Source organism: Neodiprion lecontei, chromosome 5, assembly GCF_021901455.1.
Source record: "Neodiprion lecontei isolate iyNeoLeco1 chromosome 5, iyNeoLeco1.1, whole genome shotgun sequence".
In the NCBI taxonomy this organism is placed as follows: Eukaryota; Metazoa; Arthropoda; class Insecta; order Hymenoptera; family Diprionidae; genus Neodiprion; species Neodiprion lecontei.
In genome coordinates this window covers 23324187-23349108 of record NC_060264.1, presented here as the reverse complement: position 1 = coordinate 23349108, position 24922 = coordinate 23324187, and the positions used below count along the sequence as shown (strand labels likewise).

Genomic DNA, 24922 nt, shown 5'->3' with positions numbered 1-24922 from the left:
CCTGAGAGTCCTTAGCGAAGGTGCCAACTCTACATACCTGTACCGGGTTGTTCCTTTGAAGAGCCACGTATTGAACCTCAATTGTAGGTAAATCATGGTACAAGTACACTCTGAACTGAGCAGCTCCATTTGTTTTTTGCTCGCACGCGGCTGATATCGCCAGACTTATAGAGATATAATAGACTCCGCGGTGTGTGCACCGAGGTGAAGCCGTAATTAAAAAGAGAGAGTTCAGCTGGAGCCGACCTCTCTGTTACACGATCGAAAAAGTGGGGAGCAGACTTGAAGCGGGGAAAGCAATAAGATAAGTGGCGAGGTATACTTGTATGAGTCTATGTGTTTCCCCCGCCAAGACACCGATTAAAGCGAGAGGTCCGGCTCCAGCTGTTGCTCTCTCTTTGTTATTGCGACTTCAGCTCGGTGGGCTCGGTGCAAAGCCCGCGCAGTCTATCTCCATAAGTCTATGGTTTGGACACCAGCTAATTGGACTCCGAAAATAATCAGGAGCTGTACTGGATACGAGATTTATTGGACGTAGCCCGATTGGACATCAAGAACTATTGGACACAGCCCGATTGAAAATCAACTCTTTGAACATTGAAATTTGAACTCAATGCGTAGCGTGTAGTCGTTCGATAGATATTGAGATCACAGGTCGTGTTCTTACAAGGGGTCGAGAAGAAAAAGAAGTAGAAGAAAAGGAAGATTTTGTCTTTTACATCAACTTTGGCTGTTAATCAAATGGACGGGTCCTCTCGGTTACGTGAGTTTCGTTAGAAAATATTCACTCGTTCCAGAAATATTACATCCTGATTTCGGGTCTAAGTTGGGCCAGGTAAATAATGTTCCTCTAGCGCCGAGTATATACGTACGGGTACTTCTCAGCGATTTGCTGCAGCGAATCATGGTGCTGTAGCAGACTGCTTATTTTATTGTTAAGTTTATGAAAATCTAAAAAATGGTTACCATTGAACAGGATCGGGTAGTATGTATGAAGTCTTTCCACGATGTATAGCATCCCCTTAATTGTTTAAACTCAAACATGGATGAGAATTTGTCCAAATAGTTGGAGCGTGGTATTCATGCGATAAAATATTCCCCAATAATATTCTTGTCGAATTGAATGTAGAATGTGTTGTATAAAATGTTTGGGTCTTTGAGCCGTTATGTCTATCCTTCTGAAATTTCCTTTCCTTAGACTTCACGTGACCCGCAGACTCGCACCAAGCTATAATAATTTGGCGACAGCATGTTATAACCGGCATTTTCTTGTTGCCTAACAATCTGCCACTTGTGGGCATATATATACTAATTAATTCGTGCTTTGGACGCATTGGATAATTCTGTCAATCGCAAATGCTTATAAATTTGTCGTGAAGTTAAATTTGAAGCAAAAATTCGAATGCTACGGTCATTGTCGGGATTGATGTTTATACTATAACAGTTAGATGTTTTACGAACGAGACCGACTCTCTATATTGTTGAAACCACCGTAATTTAATCTTTCAATATTCAAAGAGACGGTGATTTTCAAGTTGAGGCGCAATACAAGAATCAGTGCCGGGAATATTTTGAAAAGAAAGCAAACTTCTGTGCGAAGAGTTTAATTTCGTACACGTGGAAAAAAGTAATCTGTTGGATTTGCGTGTACGACGGTAGTTATATGGACAGCATATTTTCTTGCAGTATAAGTTACAGCGAATTTGGTTATACTTTATATACATGCCTCGTGCGGGAGCGCTCAATTGCTTGTAGGCATAATATCTTTTTCCGAAATTCAATGGATTTGCTTCATCCTCGCGCCGTTCAAGTTGTCATAGTAATTACTGTTCATTTAGGCACGTGACGCGGTTTCCGATTCGCTTCCGCCTTGTTTTATTGATTCGGAATATAGCGAGTTCGGCCAAAAGCCTTCCGCGACGTAATCTTATTGCAATATGGAAGCGAAATTTCAGGTGTTAACATAACTCCAAAAAATCAAACCGATTTATTTTGCTAATTTATAATATTGCAACGAAGATGTCTTCGCACCCCTTATACACCCTGGTACGGCTATGCTGTTATCATATTTAGTCATTGTCAAATGTTTAATCTTTTGTTCGTGTGTGTACGATTGCTGCGTCAACCAGTATCAATCGAGAGAAATTAAAAACGAGAATTTCTGTTCAAAATATATCCGCTTGTCCATACTTTATTTTTTGCTACGATGTTTCTTGGGCTCGACTTTTTCTCATTACGCACAGAAGATCCATTTATTCTTTAGGCAGAATCCTAGATTGCCCTTTGTTACAATACATATTCTCAGCATGTGCGTAAAGGTTTTTCTCTTAACAGGAATATTCATGCATAATATCTATAATATGCAATCTATTTTTTCAATGTTTGATTTAATTTTTGCAATCGTTTGCCTCATATCATTCTCCTCCTGCGACGAAAACAAATATGCTACGTCTTAATTAACTTGCGGAAATTCTGGCTTCACAAATCTTACACGTGAATCTGCAGTCGAATGTATAGTATGGAAATTTCTATAATGCGCGTAACAGACGCGAATAATGCGGATCATACTTCAAATTTAATCAAACTGAATTCGTCAAACAACCAGGGTACATCGGAGTCGGTTACAAATTACGCAAAGCGCGCGGAGTCTCACTGCAAGAAGCCGACCAAAATTCGACGAAATGGACTTTGACACATGATTCGGAATTCTGCCGGCCTAAAAGAACAATTCGTCAATCGACGGGTATTACGATTTCTAGAGAAAAACGAAAAAAGAGAAAATGTTGGGATTTTAGAACTTGCCTCACGAAATCTTAGTCCAATGATCGAACAGCGACGCAGCCCTCTCAAGGAATTTTTTGACCCTGAAACCAAATCTCTGGAAGACCTTGATGAGACCTTAATTGTCTGCTACAGGCTCGTCTCCGTACTACGGCATTGGCATTGGTACGTTAATCACAGGTAGGTATACTTCGTAAATTATGGAAAGTAAATGTCGTAGAAAGTGTTGAAATATAAAAAAGCATGTATTGCATTATACAATAGTATTGGTACAAATATTTACACACATATACTGTATGTATAAATATTTACATAAGACAATTATATATAATACATAAAGCACAATGCAGTATAAAAACTTAGATCTGATGAACGTAGTTGTATGCTAATAATTTAACAAATACCAAGGGTATTGCACAGGGCGTTTACTTACTTTTTTTCTAATCAATATCGCAAATGCTTGATATAAGGAGTGTTTGGAATGACGGGCGATGCAATACTGCAAAACATCATTCTTATGCTAATCACTAAGATATAAAAAAATCATTATTTTACGCGGAGTTATTTATTGGGTGCTGAATGCCAATGCTACAGTGAGAGTGCCGCTTATGCGGGCACTAGGTAAAATGGCTGGGTCTGTTGCACACGTGTTCAGCAACGAACAAAGACTCTGTAGGCTTACCTATCTACATACATTGTATAAAAAATATTACCCATAATCAAATGGCAATAAGTCATATACAGTATTGTTTTGCTCAGACAACGCACTCAAGGAAAGATTTGCGCGGTTGTCTATAATGCTAGAATCATCGCTAAAGTAAATTTTCTGACGCAGAACGTTTTCATCTACAACTTGATTAGGTTTGAAAGATAAAGTTTGCAACAGCCGCTGTCTAACGGAATGCACAGCCACTTCGTATTATCGTTCCTTTGTTTAAGTTTTGAAGGCTCCCGCTTGAGCAGCTTTGCGTATAAAAGTTTTCAAGGTAGTTTCGTCGAGATTGGAGAAATTCTGAGTTTGTATCACAGCCGTCATGTGGTTAAGGGCGAACTTGAAGCAAAATTCTTCTAGTTCCTGTAAGAGACACATTCCTAATATTCTGTTATCGTAGTTTTTTAATACTAAAATTGAGCAAACGAAACTTTTGAACACACCTGCGCGTTGTACTCGATTGCTGTACTGTAAAGGAACGCCGCGTTTTCGACGGTAATACCTCGCTTGATCATCTGAACGCAGCGTCTTTTCAGCTGAGTCTCGCAGTACGCGTTTGCCAAGTCCAGAAGTTCTACGGTACGTATCAGCAATCACAGTTCAAAATATAGATCAACTTCAACGATTTTGCTATGAATATAATGGTAATGAAAGAAATTTGGCGAACCTAATGCGTTCTCAGCAGGTAGATCGACCTCGTCAGTGTACAAGTACCTCAAAAAAGATTTATAGACTGCATGTGAGAATTGATCCAGCTGAACAATGCTGAAAAGTACATTAACGAAAACTTAGTTAAGTGACGATAATTAGATGTCGAAAGTAACAGTAAACAGAAGACTAGAAAATGCCCTGCATACTTTTGACTGTCCTCAGCCCAGTGTTCCTGGAACATGGATCTGAAGTGTTGACATCGGATCTTCAGTACCGATTTGTGAACGTGAATTGCCTTTCCTTGAACTTGTATCACTAGATCACTCGTCGTCTATTAACGCGGAAATTTGTTATCATACATTGCGGAACTGCGCTAACAAATGACAATACTGACAAACAACGTACCGCGTCGTCAAAGGCTTGCCTTAGGCAGTCGAGTATCCCGGTTTCTTCCTCGGCATGGAGAAGAAGCGGCCGGTGCATGACACTTGGGTTGGCATAAAAGGCGAGGGCGTCGTGAGGATGAAGCAGCCGCGTTGGCGTCGGCCAGGTAACACTCTGGCCCCGACACTGCCCCCACATGTAGACGCATCCTCCTTGGCCAACTGCAACGCTTATGTGGTTGTAATGAACGGCTGCTATGTCTGATACTCTCCCCATCTCTACCATGGTCACCTTGAGATGGCAAAAAATGAGAAAATTATTTATCAGTCACAATGGGTGAAATCGAGTTGCGTTTGTGCCTGCCTATTCATTTGCCTATTAACTTCACCTTGACGGGACTAGAGGCATTCGCCTTATTGCCGAGTCCTAATTGACCATAACTGTTACCGCCCCAGACGTACAGAGTTCCTTCGTCGCTCAGAGCAAGGGTGTGGGCGTAACCGCATGCGACTTTTTCTAGAATGATTAAATTCACAGTTTCAAATACCCTTGCAGAGAAAGCCCCCATCTAGAAATTTACCGATAACCACCGTGGCGAGGGCGGCGACTTTGATCGGATTCAACTGGTTTACGTAATTTCCTATTCCGAGTTGGCCGACCCCGTTGTAACCCCACCCGTACACCTCACCACCATCAGTCACGGCTATGCTTGACGTTTGGCCACAGACAATGGACACAACCTTTTTTCCGGTCAGACCCGAGTTAACCTTGCGTGGGGCTCCCTGGTGTGAACTTATTCCGCTACCAACTTGCCCGCAGTTGTTCTGACCCCAGGCATACACCTGCGACATGTTAATTCTGGCATCAATCAGTTTATCGTTACACGGTTTCTTACAATTTTTGCATCTACCATTCACTTTAGGTATTCCCTCTTCCTTTATTACACTAATATATTATACCTCTCCTTCATTGGTCAGGGCCAAGGAGTGGTGGCTGCCGCAAGCAACGTCTACTACGATTTTTCCTCCAGGGTGCAGACTCACGATCGTTGGGGTAAGGCCTTGGTTGGAAGTTCCATTTCCCAATTCAAAGTAACCGTTGTGCCCCCAGGAATAAACCTGTTACAAACGTACCATCATGTAAGACAGATTTTATTCTGGTGACAATTACCGTAAGATATTGGCCAGTGAACGGGTGTGTCTAATACGATTTTACCTCCCCAGCATTGGTGAGAGCCAACACGTGCGGACCGCTTCCGTAAGCGAAGGTCTTTACCCCTTTCTCACAAAGAGCTTCGACCTTCCTTGGATGCAGTGTGCTGTGGGAGTCGCCAGTACCCAGGCAGCCGGTCGTATTGCTACCAAGGGCGTATACCATGTCGTCCCTCGTGACGATCAACGCCTCGTTCCCCAGATTACCTAAATAGGGATGTGAGTAAATTAAAATTGTCATAAGCTTGCCTCGTTTCGAAAATTCCCGCGTTTAACAGATGGCGCAATATATCGCGAGAGTGCAGCCTGGCAGTAGGCAACAAGCGTCACGATGAAGTCCTTTGTCTACTGTGATTCATCACGGAAAAGTACGATGGTAGAAATGTTGCGAGAACGAATACAGCTGTACTATACTGTACTGTCGTTGTTTAAAGGTAAATCTCGCGTTCGAACCGTTCGAAGAGCGACTATTAAACGGTTACCATTTCATCAAAAGATGAGAAAATAAAAGCTATAGTAGCAATTGTTCTGGCTGTGTGGGTGCACGCATATCTGCCGCAGACGCGTATACAAAACGTACGAGATTTCACCCTTCAATTTTGTACTTTACCGCGGGTTTCTTACTGTTTCTTACCGTATACGACAATCAGGTGTATCTTGGTTACGAATTCCGGTTCCAGTAAACTAAATATTGGCCAATTCTTTAGATCCAATCGTGACATCTTTGAAGATAGGCGACGACCTACCTATCTAGCTTATTGGTATGAAACAGATAAACCCTCGACGACAACTCGCGGCTGACGTGTCAGACGATTGTTCTTTTAGATCGCATAGCTGTTTTGAGGTTACGGCGCAAACGTCACAGAGATGCTTGGGACTAAACTTTCACTCGTCACCCGTCGCCGGAAGAGTCCTGTGAATTTATTACAAAGTTTGAGGTATGATAAGAAGACCCTGGTTCTCATTCGGCACGAAAGAAAACTGCGGCTATTCGACATCCGCTCCGTTCGATCGTCTCGAGAAACGTCAAACGATCATGCGTGCGTACAGTACGTGCGTTTGTTCCATAGGGACTACGGTCGTTCATTGACGCGCAGCGACAAACAATAGGCAAGATTGGTCGCTAAAAATGTCTTTACGTACGTAGCAGTCGTACTAGCAGTGTACGTGCAAAGGCATGCAGAGTTCACCGCGCCCGCGAGGTCTTCGTCGGGCTGTTCTATTTGTCACACTATCAGTTGGCCCATTGGTTCAAGGTGTCGAAGTCAGTTGCTTGTGCTTATATGTAACCCCGCCGAATCGCAGATTGCGACGGTGCGGGGAGTTTTGGTACAGAAAGATCTTATCCGTACCGACACGATTAAGCTGTTAAGTGAGTCGGTAAGTGTAGGGCACTGTCGCCATAGTTCATGACAACACCAATGGTTCGCTATCTTAAGCAATGTTCACTTTACGGTTGAGCACTAAGAGAAGCGGTAGCGCTGCGAGTGGCCTAGCCGGGAACTAGCGTCCATCTTCTTCCGGCGTCCATTTTCCGCGCGGTGTCCTGTTCTTGTCGGTACGTCGCGAGTATTTCAACAATTTCTGGAGAGACGTAAGTTACCCAAAAAAGCACCTATCACCTGACAGCTCGCACCCTCGGCGTCACGTCTGGACGAGACGCGGGTTCGAACAACTTTTATTTTAGTGAATTTCACGCCGAGCGTGAACGACGATCCTCGCGCATCCCATGGCGTCTCTTCCCTGGATTGCGTGACACCGGGAACGCGGGCCTGATTCGCGCCTTAACTTTCGTCGGCGTCACTTCTTGCTGATTTACTCCCGTTATTAGCATTTTTTGTTGTTTGACAGAATCCCAAGCTTAATGGACGGCTCACCAACCGGCAGAGGAGGATTTCGCGGTCGTGGAGGACCCGGCGGACCGCCGATGAGGGGACGCGGCGGCTTTGGCGACAGAGGACGGTAAGATTCATTCACTATCTTAATTACTCCGTCAACCTCTATACATTTCTCCCTTTGCTCTATTTCATTTTATGCCATGTGCAAGCTTTAGTATGGATTTTTCTGTCCAATATCAAACAGAGGTGGACCTCCTAGAGGTGGCATGATGCGAGGTGGCCGAGGGGGAGGTCCTGGCGGACCGGGAGGAATGCGAGGAGGACCCCCTGGAATGAGAGGCAGAGGCGGGCCACCTGGTCGAGGTGGACGTGGCGGACACTTTCCCCCAGGGTAAGATCATGATCATGGTTGTTCTTTTTAACAAGGTTTTTAAACTTGGAAACCTAATGATAATCAAGATGTTGAAAATCCAGAGTTTGCCATGCAGTATTGATATTCTTCTCAATGGTCGATTAATTGTAGCATTATTTTAATGACTCGTTTCCTGAGCATTGATCTGCGTTGGAGCATATCTCTTTATTTTATTTTATTTCACCAAAAACTGGTTTAGACCCAAGTCATAATTGCAAACTTACGTTGTATTAAAAGATACAAATTTTAAACAGTTATAAAACAGATTTAAATACACAATTCCAATTATAATTGATTATATGTATTGGTATATTGACATTTATCAATAATATGAAAAGTAATTAACCAATTTAACAGTCTTGGTTTAATTAATATTTAAATATTTACTTTTACAATTGATTTTTCAATAATGTACTATCAGTTGTAAATTATCAATTTTTTATAGATTTTATTTTGTTATAAGACCCGTTCTTTAACTAGAAGACTGCTTTAATTTTACTTAAATTCAATGTTGTGGAAACTATTATTTTTTTTGTTTCTAAATCTTCTTGATGGTATGTAAAACTCGAATTGTCATAAGATCTTCACAGAATCAATCATGTTATTAAACACCCTGTACAAATATAATGGCTTACTATAATTTCTTGCTAATTCTAGAGTATTCTGTGTTTTGTTGCATGTAGAGAATAGTCGGGTTTAAACAAATCCATTGACTCATTTATTTTATAAGACAAGTGTTGGACTTGATTTATCTTAAATACATTTTGTAATATAGGCGGGATGACCATATTTGACTTCCAAATACCAAAATGGATTTTACGTAACCAATATATACAATTATCTACGTCTCTGAATTTTTTAATTTATGACACTTGAGTCCCAAAAGATCTCAATTCTTCCTTACAGTACTTCTGACGTTTGTGACATTTTTTCAATTCAAGATTACTGAAATGTAATCGTTGGATCTTTAATTTCCTCTACTTTCTCAGTTTATTTATTTTTTTTTTTAGAAAATAAATAAGCATTTCATGACATTCTAGTTCACTTAATGAGTATGCTACTGTTTTACATTTCTTTGGATTGAAGGTCATTTTATTGTTTAGTCACCATTTCGCGATGACTCCAATATTTTCATGTAACTTGTTAACTTCATCAATATGTTTAATTCTTTTAAACTAATATATCGTCAACAAATAATAATGCATTAGAGTACCTAATGAGTTTGTTGACATTGTTGATGTATAATACGAACAATAAGATAGCTAGATTTGAACCTTTCTGAATCCTGGAAAGCATCAATATATTTTCTGACTGAAAATGGTTGATCTTGACAATCTGTTTTTTTATCAACTAAATATATTCCAAACTATTCTAATAAGTTCCAAATTATTCCATAATAGTTGCGTAGTTTCCAGATTAATCTTTCATGATCAACTGTGTTGGCAGCTTTTGAAATTTGACTTAAACTTTTTAACATATTCTTTGCATGCCAATGCACTAGTTACAACTGTATAAAAATACAACAAGTTCGTGATAACTGATCTTTTTACTATTGTTCCGTGTTCTCCTAATGAACTTGTTGAATTAAATTGATACATTCATGTAAACAGCTTTATTAAACAGTTCGGGAAAAGTGTTACTTATTGATGTTAGTCTACAATTCATTATATCATACACATCATTACTTTTGTGCAAAGGCTTTATGCAACTTGTCTTCCAACTATTGGCATAAATTCCACTTGATGTTGACCGATTCAATATCCTTACATTATATTTTCTGCAGAGGTCCACCAGATGTGGGAATGGTAGCGGGTCCAGGAGGTGGCCCTCCTCCACCAGGCATGGCAGGTCCTCCAAGAGGAGGTCGAGGCGGCGGTGGAGTTGGCGGCTTCCGAGGTGGGAGAGGCAGAGGCGACTTTGGTAGAGGTGACATGCGCGGTGGTGGTGGAGGCTTCAGAGGACGTGGAGGCGGTATGGACCGAGGAGGTGGTAGGGGGGGTGGCCGTGGGTGAGTTTCTTGTCTATCGACAATGAATTTCAAGTCGACACTATGGATTAGCTTGCCAATATAAACTCCTCTTGTTTCACAGTGGTGGCGGTCCCCCAAGAGGTGGTCCGGGCGGCAGAGGTGGGTTTGGAGATCGAGGTGGTAGAGGAGGCATTGGCGGCAGAGGAGGTGCTATCAAGCGGGGTGGTGGTCCAATGGGAGCTGGTGGTCCGGCAAAGAGGCCCAGGTTCGATCAGGCACCCTCGCAGAATTCAAACGGTTATTCTGCCCCACCAAATAAGTGAGTAACCTTTGTTGCTGAGCTGAAACGCTGTGGTAACTTGTTGTTCGCTAGTTCAAACTTTGATGGGTTCTATTCTTCTCTTTTCCCATTTGCCTGGAACAAAACAGCCAGGGTTATGGCGGTGGTGGACCACCCGGCAATGGCTACTCTCAGCAGCAGCTACCGCCGCAACAACAACAGCAACAACCACAGCCAGGAGGTGGAGGATACGGTGGATACTCGGCACAGCAGGGACCCTATGCTCAGCCTTATTCTGGCTATGAGAGCTATCAGCAGGCACCCGATTACGCCCAACCTACCGTAAGTCTTTGCATGTTTCAATCGTCACGTTTCCTGCCATTGCGTTATTTCCGAAGGAGGGAGGGTTGCCAAAACTTGTACGATAACGCACAGTTATAGAATGTTCCGTGTTTCTACGAGTGCTGGAAGCAAAGTCTCTTTAGTTTTAAAAAGAAATGACAAAATAACATGAGACTTAAGTGCATGTACATGCGTACGTTGATTTGTCCTTTCTGAAGGGATACGCAGCACCAGCGCCAACAGACGGAAGGTATGGCGGAGCACCCAACGTACCACCTACAGCTGCCTACAACTCGGCCGACCCCTATAGCTATGGAAAAGCATCCGCACCCGGTAAGTAGAGCAATATGTGAGAGCAAAAAAGCCTTTACTGTATTACTTAATAATTTTTTCAACTGATCACATTTGACAATTTGCAATGTTGGCTCGATTCCTACCGTCCATGTCCCGACTTTCCTCCTATTTCTATCGTATTTGGTAATATTTATAACACGTACTGTGCGTGCATGGTCATATAAGAGTTGCCATATATTCGGCCGAAACATTTTTGGTATTGATTATTGTAAAAAATAATTTGGTACGTGAGAATGACAGAAATTAATAAAAAATAATAAATGGAGTGTATCACACCCGGATACCACCGGATGTTGTTTTTCTGGCTCTCGGGCGTGTTTTAAATATCCTGGCTAAACTGGTTTCTTCTCACCCGCACAAGCCTCGATGATGGAAAATAATAAAGTCTCGTGACTGACAACGTCCGAGGGTTTGTCGCAGCAAAATCTTACCCATACATCGCCAAGACAAAGTTTTCTGTATTTGGTAGTTTCTCAGGATTCGAATAGAATATAACAAACTGTCGGATTGAGGGAAGTACAACAATTAAACATTGAATGAAATATAATACCAGGTGACCCGTACGCAGCCGGTTACCAGCAGGGGGCTGCAGCGGGTGCGGCAGCTGGGGGTGGCGGTTACGCCCCTGCCAACCCCTATGATGACCGATCCTCTAACGCCACCACCGCAACAACCGGGGGTGGCTACTCTACGCAGTCCTACGGTTAGTTATTTCGTATTCCCTACGGTTATTGACCTGATCTTCCCGTTTCCACCCGATAGCAATTCGCAATAGCTTCAAGATACGCCAGTCTTCACTCGCTGAGTGTGTCGTTCACTTTGTGAAACCGTCGCTTACACTAGGGGATTATTCGTATTTATTTGTGTTTTACGGTGTATCTCAATCTTGTAGATGTGTGCAATTCATTTTCGAGCCGAAACTTGTCAAGTGTTAAAATTTATTTGGCCAACTAATTGTCTTGCTTGGAATGCGTTGTAGCTCAACTACAACGGCATTGAACATATTCGCGATTGTAAACGTGTTTTCTTAAACGTAGCCCTTTGGTTGCGCAAATATATTTTGAACCCAGGGCTGGGTAAAATCCTCTAACGGATTTGGAATATATAAGTGAAATTAGTTTTTATCGTTATGTGTGAAATGTAAAATGTTTGATGGGTGCAAAAAACAATTCGACATTCAACGATGTTGTAAAATTCTCAATACTGAACAGCAAAGCAACAGAGGATTGGCATATGGCATTTTAAATCCACGTTCAGTATAACATAGTATAACCATTTTAAACGTTACCCAGCCCTGTTTTGAACCTTTGCAAGAGACGGATGGACGGACAGACTGACACGGAGGTAAACGCCGATGATTTGTACACTACAACATACTGAAGGTGAACGTTTCTTTCTGCTTACAGACTATCCGAGTCAAGATGGCGGGTATGGGAAACAGGACTATGGTAAGTAACGCTTGCAATTTAAAATATCACCCTAGATAGTAAGATTGACCATCATGATCATGTTTGTGTGTCAAACCGACACAGCGAGACTCGCGCGCGCACTCGCCAACGCGTTATCACCATTGCAAGTCGTACTCTACTCATATATAATACTATGAAATACAGTGAGTAAATGAAAAATAACATTGTGTGGCAAGGTGGCACGATTTGTCAAACATAACTGCTCCTCGAAAATCATAAATAATTCAACACGGGGAAGCAGCCGTTAATCTTTGCAATGTCAGGCAGTTAATCTTCATTGATCACGGTACCTTTACACCGAATATTTATTATAACTGTAGTAGTCGATACAATGCAGCGTTGTATCAATACAAAGCCCAGAGATTGAAAGCGAGACGAAGAGAATATTTGCTTGTGGGGAGACAATTGTCGTTAAGTGATGACACAATTAAAACATGTAGTCGTGTACATGCTCGTCTATATCCCATACAGACTAATGTACTATATTATTATAATATCGCTACCTGTGAATAAGGTATAAAATTAACACGTTCGTGTGTAAGTTGAATTAAAAAATAATATTTAATAGAGAAATTTCAATGAAATTACCAAAGTGATTGAACGGAGGAGGTATGGTTGTTTGCAGGTGGCAGTGCTGGTTACCAAAACGCCCAGTCTCAGCGACGCTATTAATTATTACCAATTCAACTATTTAAAGTGTAAATGTTAGATATGAGTTTTTTTTTCCAAATTATCTGACCTGTCTGTTGTTCAAGCGTGCGACAAATTCTTGTTTTTTGTTTTTTTATCTGTTCTATTTTAACATAAAAAACAGAACGAAGGAATTGTCAATCATGATAGGTTTTATACAATCGAAACGTTTTTGCATTCCGACGCATCAGGACTATTGTGGGATTTGGCAAATGAGCATTTCTTCTCCCCCCTGTCTCCTCGATATTTTATGCATGCAATGCGTATGATTATTTACTTGTGAGACATACCCTATGAAATCATATAGTATACGCATAGGTGGAACACAGGTGTATGTCGCACTCTTGAAAAACGACGGTGTTACTGGTGCAAGAAATAATTTTGTGCTAGGAATTCTCAACCAGGATTCACAGTAACCAGGAAAATAATACACAGAAAAAAAAACTAATGCAAAACCGACGATAAACTTTTACCATTGACTGGCGGAGAGAAATTGAAATAGAGAAAGGGTGACAGCGAGAACATAGGAATAGATAATAGAACAGCACATAGAAATAACTGATACACAGAGACGGAGATATGTTCTCATTTTGTCGTCTATTCTGCTCATCATTTTAGGCTTAAGTAAGTTGTGTGGTAATTCTGACATGTGTTGTTGTAAACTATGCATTACATATATACTTTAATAGAATTACCTAAATTCCAAAATATTGAAGGAAGATTTAATTAGGCCGATTCAAGGAAAAAGCAAATGAATAAATTAACTGCGTTTGCGAGAAAATTATATAATTAAGGATCCGCGCTGATGCAATGGGAGTTTTCCAGTGAAATCCCTGGCATCTTACATAGTAATTATTATCATAGTGAAAACATTAACAATCACACCAAGAAGAAGCAAAGAATACAAAAGGCAAAGAAAGACGATAAAGAAACAAAATCGCAAAATATCAACTGTATATTAATATCCGAACTCGACACATTATTATGTAAATTCAGTCGTTCAAATGTACCTTACATGATAATTTATTAATTAAAGAAAAGTATAATAATGATAATTGTGATAACTGACTACGTTATCGGTGAAATACATGCGTTTGTCAAGACATGTTTCTCTTTTCTTTTAGTTTGACTCGGTTTCTTAATCTTTTTCTTTTTATATGTATGTATACATTATACATATATACTGCTATATATTTAGTATGGCATTTCTTGGCGAGTAATCAAGAGGGATTTAAATAAGTATTTAAACTACTTGATGAGGGAGGGATAATTCCATATGCATAACGACTTAATATGACAGTTATATATACATATATTTTTTAAAAAATGTCATCAAAATAATGGTTAATCGGTTACACGATAACCATTAAAAAATAATCTTGTACAGAATGAAATGTCGTACATCATTGTTTTCTTCATTTTTCTAATACGCATTTTTTACCTGAATTCTTTTTCATTAATGTATATATATACATATATATATCAGTGTAGACACAATTATTATATATATTGATTACAATATATTACATTATATATATTGTAATCAACATAGCGAACGTCAACGTCAAAATATGAAGAAAACAAAAATTTAGTAATATCCTAAAAAAAAAAAGAACAAAAATGATCAAGGAAAATAACATACCATATTCTTTTATATTTATTGTTACCTTACCTGATTTTCTATACGTATACAATTTTTGCTGTTCGCAAAAATGATAACGCGAGGAGAGAGATTGAACAAAAAATAAAGGATACAAAAATAAATAACCAGCAACTGCCTTAGGATACCAGCACACAACCAATTAATGGGGGACTGCAAATTCCAATACTCTACATGTAGTCCTAATCAGCCATTGGCGACAAATAGGTAGAGCAAACAAACCAAACAAAAAACAAGAGACTAAGAAAGGCAAAAAAAGAAAAGAAAAAAAAAAGAAATGAAAATACACACCACAGAGATGAGAGATGACAAATCTCACAAGACGTAGGTATCTAAATGCAAGTATCACACCACTTCGAGTAGGAGAGAAGGGTGCGCAGGTAAAAACAAAACTTTTCTATACTCTAAATAAAAAAAATGTTTCACAATTTCTTTCAATTCGATTTCACCAGAATTTTTCAAACTGAAGCTTCTCATTTTTATTCTTTAGTTGCCTTATTTTCCTTCTATTGAATTAAAAAAAGCATTCATATTATTATTTTTTTTTAATACAAAATAGAATAAGAAAACTGATCTGGAGACGTAAATAGTAACGATCTTATCGCATACTTTTTTTAAATTCTTTTTGGGAATTAGGGTAGAAAACGGGGTGTCCTGCACTTGATCTTATCAATCAACTGGCGAAATTCGAAAACGTTAGGGGATGTGTCTGCAGGCGGAGAAAATGTCAGGCAATTCTAGAAATCGCTGAACTGCAAAATTGCAAAATATACGACAAGGTTACGCTCTGCCGAAACTACAACGAAGCTTAATTCATGAATTTCAAGGCTCGAATTACGATATAATCTAAAAAAAAATAATAATTAAGAAACCAACCATTATTTAATTCAACAAATTTGCATTGTTGCATTGTCTTACCTCGCCATTTTCAAATTATTTCACTACGAAGGATAAGAAGACGATGCTTTTTTATTTTGAGGTCAGAAAGTGTGGAAGAATCAAGGTCTAACAAAAAAAATTTAAGCGGACACCCTGGCTAGAATTTTTTCTCACATTATGAACATGTTCAATCACATCGCGATTCTTTTTTTTTCCAATCTTTTTATCATTTTATCATCTATGTGTATACCGTAGTACGAAAATTTCAAAATCTATCTTCAAATTGAAAAGAAAAAAATGTTTATATATACATATATATATATATATATATATATATATATATATATTATATATATGATGACAAAAATTAAGTTTATTTCACAGGTGTGCATACAATAATCAACCACCTGAGAAACTGAAAGAGTGAAGGAAAGTTAAAATAATGAGGTCAAAAAAACCAAATACAGAATAATCCATTAAGAGGTCTGACACTGTGCCTTCATTGTCAGCAAAAGAAATCTGTGTATCACGTTGGTATAGTTAACGTTGTTTACTATCATTGGGACTTTTATTACAAGCAATAAACTGTGTACAAATTTTAAAGAAAGATAGATTGCCAGAATGACCACCCGACTTTGAACTCACTGGGTATTCGGTATGATTTTTTCGGCGAATTTGAAATCTGCAATTCTCATTGCAGGCTACACAGTAGGTCCCCTATTTTCCTAATCTACCCTAATTTTTCCCCTTTATGCACTCTAAAACTGAAGGTTTCCCCTAAATGTATCCTTAACTACAGTCAATTATCCCCTGAAACCCCCATATTTTTGCAAGCCAGTCGCTTTTTTTTCCCTCAAATAAACTAAAATAAACTCAAAATATCAATTTGATGCTTGAGAACAATGTTTATACTTCGAATTTAACATGGGGAGGAAAAAAAAGAACTTATGTTTCACAAAACCATAATTTTTATGGTTTGATTGAGTATCGTTATCTACTGGATACGTGTGCTAATCCCAAATTATTTTGTTCCCACATTTAGTTAGAAATATAAAAATTATTCTCAAGCATCAAATTGATTTTTTCAGTTGATTTTAGTTTGTGAAAAACTTCAAAAATATCTATGTAATTTACATTCAAAATTGTAATCGTCCCCCCGGCACGTGTTAACATTATACTAAAATTTTTATATACTTAGGAAATTTTTTTTTTTTTCTATAACATGAAGATATTTTCGTCGTGCAATCGAAAATAAATTCAAAAAGACCAAAATAACGGACACTCTAGCGTGTATCTAATTTTTCTCTATTTGGTCAGTACTATGAAAAAATATCGGCACCGTAATACCCCCTTATTTTCATAAAGTTTTTCCTTATTTCCTCTAAAATTACCTGTCTTGAACACTGTGAAGCCTGTTATCGTGGCCAATCATTGGAATAATCAGAACACATGACATATTATTTTTTTTCCTTCAAACGGAACTAAACAGTATAGTAAATACGGCCACGAGAATACCTTGAAAAGGCAGGATATTAGCTACACATATCAGTCTGTATACATATATCTTGACAGAAGAATATGAAAGCCGCAGAAAATGACCGAAAAATATCTTCACCACTTTTCGTGGCCATTCTGAATTATATTTTTCAACTTCCAATAAGCTGTTTCTCCTGTTGTTGTTGTTGTTCAGGGAAAATTATAATCCGGCAAACGAATTAATGCCTCGTAGAGATGTTCAAATAATTGCGTCGATTAGTATCTGTTCGACGCCAACAATATAATACTTTTTACTATTCATTTATATCACGCAGACATGAATTTTAACAATTATTTGATTACTTTCGTATTTGGTTGGATGAAAAAGAAGGCAATACAAATGATGCTCGAGCTGCAACATCGGGAGCACTTACGGCGCACGATATTAAAATATGATGAGGGATTGAGGGCCGATTTGTTTTATTTGTAGAATTTCTCTACGCAGGCAAAAAAATAAATAAAGAAAGAAATCCTCAAACTAACGTGCAAAAATCGAAACGAGGCGAAAGTAAAGAAGTGTAATAATTGAGCACGACCAAGTGCGATTGAAAAGCGAAAGCAGAAAATGCCCGAGGCTTATTTGCGAGACACACGTTGTATGTACTGGCATAAATTTGTGGCTGCGATCGATATACTTATAAGTCAAATGCCTCGAGTTTCTACCTTACCTCTTACCTCACTCACAATCAGCCAAAGCTCAGGTGAGTAAAAACAACCAAATAATATACCTATACATTTATTCACTTATCGTTCATTTAGTCGTTCGTTCGTATGATTACCTTTATTGCGTATAGTCGAAAAAAGGCCAATGGTGTCCATGTGTTTTCTTTGAACGCCAGCCTGTTACTATTACAACGTTTTTTTTTTTAAATTTTCTTTCTGTGGTTCTCTAATCGTATACACATCCTGTAATTTCACTGAAAGCCACGAGTCCGTACCTCGTGATTGATCAAAAGCACACGCGATGGTCTATGTCATTGTGTCGATTCGTCGTAGAAAAAGACTATATATCAAATGAATAAATGAAAACTATGCATAACCGCCATTTATGCTTATTGTGTATGCACGTTGTGCGTATACCAAGGAAAAAAGTAAAATTGAAAGTGAAAAAATATAGGCATAGGATACTATAATAAATATAGACGCAAAACTGTACAGGAAGTACAAGTATAGCCTAATCGATTGAATATGACGTGAAGAAAAAATATATTCTCGGAATCGCATGGCAGGTGTATAAACATACTTTATTTATTTTATCTTTGTCATTTTTTTTTCTTCGTTCCAAAAGAAACGCTTGTATCTTATACCTATCACACAGTGGACTAACTTATAGTAGCTTATTATGTACCTAAAAAAAGCTGCAGGAAAACTGCAGCGGGCAAGTATGTGTGTGAAGCAATGTACAGCGGATTCTCAATAACTTTTGAATTTTTAATGCTTTACTAGCCCCAGGAGTGGTAGTTTTTCAAATCCGAGCTTTTCCGTAAGCAAATTTCGGGGCATTGAGCTACGTAGCTCTAAGGGTCAGAAGTCGTGCAGGAAAAACTGCTCTACATGATATCACAAAAAGAAAACAAGACAAAGAAAAATAAAATCACAAACGGGGTGGCCAAACAAAGACGCGCGGTTTATTAGATATCCGCATTGATTATGTCGACACCTTAATATAGGCCAACGACCGCAGTACAAAATACCGTTTTTGTACCTTCCACACACGCTATGCCGTGACGTATCTCGTGTTGCCCCACCAAATTTCACGACCTTAACGCCTTTTCTTTATTTCTTTTTCTCTCTTTATCTCCCTCAATATAGGGTGGAACCAAAGAAGAGGATAACGATCACTAATCGGGTTCTTCCTCTGGTCGTAGACGAAGTCGAGCCACTCGTCGAGGGTGGTGAGGATCCCTGACAAACCGGCGAACGCCATACTTGACACAGGGTGACCGGGGCCTGACGCTAACCGGCCCAAAATTACCGGAAGCACCGCTCGTCGTTTCGTGAGTTTTTCCTCAGTCAGAAATGGTTTTATTTAACCAGGGTATGTCTGGGGTAGCTGTCAGACCAATTTGGGGAGCAAGGAATTGTCAGGAAATTAAGGGTTTTCTATGATCTTTCGTAAGGATAAAGATAAAGAAAACCAGTTCAAAGATCTGAGTACCCTATCCGGTGTATATGCCGGTTTAACACGTACGTCTGATTATTGACCTTTTTTCATCGCAGTTCGGAGGAGTGCGGAATCGGTTTACATAGGCGAGGCTACTCGAAGCTCCTCGAAATGTACGTACCTTTTACCTATATATGTATACCATACCATAGTTTGTAAAGTATATTTACATACACCGGATACCGAACTAGCGCTTAACAATATTCCTTATGCAATGAATTTGCATCCCAGTGTAGCCTTCTATTACACATACATCCCCCCCCCCCCCCCCCCCTCTCTCCCCCGTAACGCGATCTGGAGGGTCACGGATATATTATGTAATCTGTATTGTGACCGTAGGATACTCACCAACACAGGGTATCCAATATCGCCGTTGCTATTCATTTTTACCATTCGAACGGCGAATGCAGAATGAAAAGACTATGCGGCGATCTAATTTTATCTGAACAAGGAAGAGAACGGCTAAAAAGTGTCCAACTAAGGCAGAAAAGAACACAAAGAGAGTTACGACCCCCCCCGCCGGGCGCTTCTCTTTTGTAAAGATCGTAGTCAGTGGATCCCCCCAACGAATTCTTTTGAGTTCGGTTTTCGCCGCAGTGCCGGTTGGAAGTTGCGCGCGCCTCTTCAGAGGGGACTTCCCCCAACCGCAAGCAACCAGATTTGTTTTGTCGATATAAACGTACCCGCCCGTGCGGGGATACTCACTCGCCTCTGCGTGTATTCGCCATTCATTTATGTCGTATTGCGGAAGGAGTCTGCCATCATCGTTCGAAATCGCGCCAGCACTCTAACCGAACCCCTCAGAGATCGAGGATCGCGCATCTCAGGCCCCAAAGACAGTACCGAGTCGGCCACATCTCCCTCCTTCTCTTTTTCTCACAATAAAAGTAGGTAGATTATTTGAGCCTAGTGTAACTGATCTAGCTCTCTCTCTGATTTCACCGCGTCCTTTCACGAGTATGTTTCTGTATTGCATACGGTTGATTCTTATTCGCCAGAAAGCCATGGTCTTAGACAAGAAAACCTGGGACTCTTCGGATGCCCTGCTCGCCAAGTTTGACGCCAATCACGACGGCCTCATAGACTATGACGAGTTCAGGAGCATGTGCGTCGAGCTATTCGGGCCCGACGAGGTTGAGCGACACGAGTACAGGGTCAGGGACATATTCGACATCCTTGACCTCGACGAAGACGGATACCTCAATCGCGAGGAATGGGAAAGGTACGTCGATCTCGCCGATTTAATGCGCTCTCAATTTATTTCAGATACGGCAAGCCAAGAAGAAAATTACGTTTTTCAGTCAAGGAAAGTGCCTCTCCTCGGCGAGTCATTGTCGGACGTCAATATTCAGTAGTCTATTTACAAATATTCGGAATCAGTCTGTATAGTATGCCAGGAATTCTCGACTAAAGAAACATAGCGTGCGAATTTTTATGTACACAAAGCTGCCCAGTATATTTTTAGATCAAGGAAATGAATTTCGGTTAAATTATCGTCACTCTGAAAAAGGCCGAGCAGAATCGATGTAAATCGTATACCGCGCAACAAGTACGAGGCAGCATTACCGACTAAGCAACATTTGTTGCGTAAGCCGGTTGCGACCGTTAAAATTCACCCTCAATGATCATTGAAAATAAAAATTTTTTATTCTCTGTATTCCGCATTGATTCGTTTGAATATGTTGTCAATTTGTTTTATCATCGTGCACGTTGGTGCCCACTCACACAAAGGGATGATTTGTAGGTGTTACAACGAATGGACGTTGGTCGTGGTGAATCCTGTGAATGTTTTAATCGTGGTCGACGTGCAAAACGATTTCATCGATGGTTCGCTCGCGCTCCGACACTGCGGTAAGGGGCAAGACGGCATTGAAGTAATCGAGCCGATAAATCGATTGCTGGCTGAGGTAAAGTGGCACAAAGTTGTCTACTCCCTTGATTGGCACCCTGATACGCACATTGGGTTCTATGAAAACCTTGGCCTTCGCGAGCTCCACTCAGATTCTAAGGTACAAATTGCACCTTAAAATTTACACCAGATTTTCAAGTCACTACACGGCAGCTACCCAATCCTTGCATTGTCTCGCTGCAGATCTCCAAAGAGGAAGCCAAGCTCTTTGACACAGTCGTATTCCGCGATCCATACCTGGAACAGCGATTGTGGCCGAAGCATTGCGTAATTGACTCCTGGGGGGCGCAGCTGCACAAGGATCTGGTGATAGCGCCAGGATCAGGCAAGGTAGGAACGATCTAGGTGTTCAGTTACCTGGAATCCTTCGGAATTCCGTGAATACTTAGGACATGTCATTGATATTCAAGAAACAACGCATAATCTGCAAGCGCGTATGCCGTAGAACATGTCGCATGTTGTACACTATACGCACGAAGCTTTCATTTGAGCTTATAAATGCAGACTGCACTTTAATTATATACGTAAAATGATCCACCCTCAGGTGCGAAAGGGCCAGCATCCGGACATGGAGGCATACTCAGTGTTCTCAGATAACAACTGTGCGGACTCGCGAGAGCTGCTGAACATCCTGGAGGAGGTCGGAGCGACGGACCTATACGTGTGTGGCCTCGCTTACGACGTCTGCGTGAAAGCGACTTGCCTCGACGGTCTTCGACTCGGTTACAGGCTGGCCGTCGTCGAGGACTGCTGCCGTGGCGTCAACCCCGTCGACGTCGAGGACACACGGCGCCTTATCGAGGATGGTGGCGGCCTGCTGACCGATTCGCAAGCTGTGCCGCGGTTCGTCACCGGAGATACCCGCAGTCTCGTGATGGCTCTGCAGCTTGCCAAGTCAATGGCAAAGAAACATGGCGCCGTGGTCTCTCGTGCAGAATAATTGCATCGGATGTAGCGTGGCGTCGCTCGTTGTCAACCCACCTCACCATTGCAGAGTTTGCCCTTCCCTCCCCCGTGCTTGCTACTCACGTCTTACGTACCTGTAGCGTCGCTCCGTAGTCTTCTCTGGTTTTTAAACAAATTTGAACTGCGTACCGCTTCGGATGAATTATCTCCTCACGTGAGTTCATTCATGTGCGTTAGGCAAGTATTTTTCTCTAGTCTCTCTATCGCCGCAACAAACATACGCCGCGACTGCAGTTATAGGGTTGCACAAAGTACGACTGCACGTGAATAACTGTGGCGTTTGATGAAATTTAATTTAATTTTTATTCCTTATCTTCGCAAATAATGCATAGGTATTACAACTTACTTACTTACTATTATGTAACGGTACACAAGTCTTTAATCAATCATAGCATTCGTACATATGTATGTATCTATTTATATATGTACAATAGAGCGTATCTCCGTGTGTTATATCACTATGCTACGGGCAAGGCAAAGTATGTACTATATAACGATAATAAATGCTAAAATAATAAATATAAATATCAACTTGCGGTAGTGACTGTACCCCAGGATTGGGTCGGTTTTCAAGCGTCGTAAAAAAAGAAGTGAGCAAATCAAAACTTTAATCTACATTCTGACGGCGCATCGTCAATTCGCGCGCTGTCCTCTCGAGTTTGTTTGCGGACTCATCATCCGTGGAAAACTCGCAGACGTAGCTGTGCCTCGCCCCGCAATCATCGCCTTTGTACGAATATATCCTTGAGGTCGGGTTGTACTCGAGCTTAAGACACCTCCCGTCGCCGGTGACGTTTTGCTTAGTATCCTGGTGGACAGGTCGTGCGCTTCCAGCCCATATCCACAGGAGACCAGGATTTAATCCCCCTGTCCAGAAGCTCTTACCCCGGACCTTTTTGACCGACTGCAGGTGGGCTATCAGGTCCTGGTTCTCCTCAACAGACTCCAACTCCGCTAGGTTGCCACCGAAACTTCTACACATGCTCGCCGACGACTTCCAGTCGAACTCGCGAACGCTGAAGTGGTAGCAGTTCTTGCCCACCCGCGTGTAGTTAGTCGGGCACGGATCTGATAAAGGAGCATCGTGTCAAGTGGGCTTTTAATGACCGCGATAACGCGAACGATGCGTCAACCTTTCGTTGAGATAAGCCCGATTCGTATTCAAGGAAAAGTATTGGGCCATAGCTGAGGCAGCGGTGAGCAGAGGACAGTTATTTGAAATGAATTGACGGAATTTTACCTTTAGCCTGATTGTTTCCAGAAACCACATAATAGAGCAGCTCCTCTGCTCTTCTTAAGCGTTTTTCCATGTAATCCACCCTGTAGACGAGTTTTTCTATCGCTCCTATGGGAAATGATAATGAAATCTACGAACTGTCTAGATTATTAATTTTAGGAAAAAACAGCTGTTACGTCCGTGATGTGGTTTACTCCCGATATGATATTCATATAAGAACTGTGGGAGAGTCAGCGAGTACGAACAATGGAGAGAGGTGGTACACCGGACGTAACACAGCAATTGATGCTGTGCTGACTATTTAATTTGAGGCTGTAGTTTATGCTTCGTTTATACTTAATCTTACTTTTTAACTGATATAGGTTGCTGGTTATGAATTTCAGGGGCCAGATGTGAAATACATATACTGTATGTAAACACAAAACTAATGCTATTATCTGCAGTATTTCAATGAAACCTACCCAGAAGGTACAGGTCCGTTTCGGAAACATCCCGCTTGTTCGGCGAGTTGCCAGATGGTGAGACAGTCAGGGCATTGTCGCCGATCTTCATGACCCTTGACGTACGAGATGAAGCCCCATCACTAAGAACCCAGTCTTCCAGAATTTCGCTCCAGGGCCCTGGGGAGTCGGCTCTCCAGGGTGACGACATTGACACGTTTGAGGGTAGGTATATCGCTGTGTGAAGAACAAGTATTGGTGTTGTAAGTATTATTGTAAGTAAATATAATTAGTAAGTAAGTATTGGCGTGTCTATTGCGCTATAAAATGACTTCATCATCATCTTAAGCAGTAGCGATATCAATTCGTCACTTCTGAGGCATACGTACCACTCACACACGGCAATGTAATCCACACCGTCAGTAGAGGGGTCAGAACCCCAATCCACACCCCTAGCATCCTGTCGCGTTGATATTGGGATCCAAATGAAACTGTAAAAATTTGGATATTAAGCATGAGAAAAAAAAAATACAGACGATTATTCAAAATTCATACTGCTTATTGCGTTCGTTCCATATATGCGTACACGTATATACGTGCGTATACTTTGAAACTTTCTCCCGGAAATTCCAACACTCTGATACAGCCACAGTATACGACCTGCAACTCATGTCGTTGCGGACCTTATCTGAGATCGGTTCTTCGGAATTCAACGATTAACGTGGCAGGAACCTCAGTTAACAGGACGAATGCTCCAAGCAGATGAATATGCAAAAAGATTGTGAATAACGGACGCGAGATTACCTGTATACAATGTATCTTGTCGAGGTGCACTTGCTGAGAGATTCCTCTGATCTACACTTGATCCTTGAATTGTTTTCGCTCCCCGACTCTGACTACGGTTTCGGAGCGTCTGCAGTCTGCCTCACCTGTGATGACGATCGGCCCGCTTTCTCCCCACCTGAATGTCTTTGCCGAGTGTTGTTCGGGGAACCGTTGATGCCTACGCGATACGCTGCTTTCTTTCCTTGGGTAGTA

The 24922-nt window shown here is 40.8% G+C and overlaps 4 protein-coding genes across 10 annotated transcripts; 2 read left to right on the top strand and 2 right to left on the bottom strand.

Annotated features, from left to right (window-relative positions):
* Window positions 1-3007: 3007 nt before the first annotated feature.
* On the bottom strand, window positions 3008-7045 carry LOC107220829 (RCC1 and BTB domain-containing protein 1). 3 transcript variants are annotated; one of them, XM_015659583.2, is made up of 11 exons: window positions 6883-7045; window positions 6374-6652; window positions 5744-5946; window positions 5488-5646; window positions 5109-5370; window positions 4917-5044; window positions 4550-4819; window positions 4351-4475; window positions 4161-4258; window positions 3937-4067; window positions 3008-3856 (listed from the first exon to the last, which is right to left on the bottom strand). In XM_015659583.2, exons 2-11 carry the CDS (start codon window positions 6459-6461, stop codon window positions 3716-3718), a joined length of 1605 nt encoding a protein of 534 aa, XP_015515069.1. In that variant the 5' UTR covers window positions 6462-6652; window positions 6883-7045; the 3' UTR covers window positions 3008-3715. The 3 variants fall into 3 exon arrangements, with proteins under 3 accessions (XP_015515069.1, XP_046595413.1, XP_046595412.1); XM_046739456.1 differs by having other exon boundaries at window positions 3756-3873; XM_046739457.1 differs by lacking the exon at window positions 6374-6652.
* Window positions 7046-7181: 136 nt separating this feature from the next.
* On the top strand, window positions 7182-19445 carry LOC107220828 (glycine-rich protein DOT1). 5 transcript variants are annotated; one of them, XR_006904310.1, is made up of 11 exons: window positions 7182-7333; window positions 7591-7701; window positions 7822-7968; window positions 9773-9997; window positions 10080-10277; window positions 10388-10580; window positions 10799-10913; window positions 11488-11637; window positions 12341-12382; window positions 18981-19165; window positions 19389-19445. XR_006904310.1 is itself a non-coding variant. In XM_015659582.2 (10 exons), the coding sequence occupies exons 2-10, from the start codon at window positions 7604-7606 to the stop codon at window positions 13073-13075; spliced, it is 1215 nt and encodes a 404-aa protein (XP_015515068.1). In that variant the 5' UTR covers window positions 7182-7333; window positions 7591-7603; the 3' UTR covers window positions 13076-14196. The 5 variants fall into 5 exon arrangements, 3 of the variants coding, with proteins under 3 accessions (XP_015515068.1, XP_015515067.1, XP_046595414.1); XR_006904311.1 differs by lacking the exon at window positions 11488-11637; XM_015659582.2 differs by lacking the exons at window positions 18981-19165; window positions 19389-19445 and adding an exon at window positions 13029-14196.
* A 453-nt stretch (window positions 19446-19898) lies between these two features.
* Window positions 19899-22732, top strand: LOC107220824 (nicotinamidase). The gene is made up of 5 exons (XM_046739459.1): window positions 19899-20219; window positions 20331-20554; window positions 21077-21341; window positions 21425-21571; window positions 21786-22732. The coding sequence occupies exons 2-5, from the start codon at window positions 20337-20339 to the stop codon at window positions 22179-22181; spliced, it is 1026 nt and encodes a 341-aa protein (XP_046595415.1). The 5' UTR covers window positions 19899-20219; window positions 20331-20336; the 3' UTR covers window positions 22182-22732.
* Window positions 22407-24818, bottom strand: LOC107220823 (C-type lectin domain family 2 member L). Its single transcript, XM_015659577.2, has 5 exons — window positions 24689-24818; window positions 24274-24375; window positions 23906-24121; window positions 23448-23552; window positions 22407-23275 (listed from the first exon to the last, which is right to left on the bottom strand). Exons 2-5 carry the CDS (start codon window positions 24341-24343, stop codon window positions 22815-22817), a joined length of 852 nt encoding a protein of 283 aa, XP_015515063.1. The 5' UTR covers window positions 24344-24375; window positions 24689-24818; the 3' UTR covers window positions 22407-22814.
* Window positions 24819-24922: the final 104 nt, after the last annotated feature.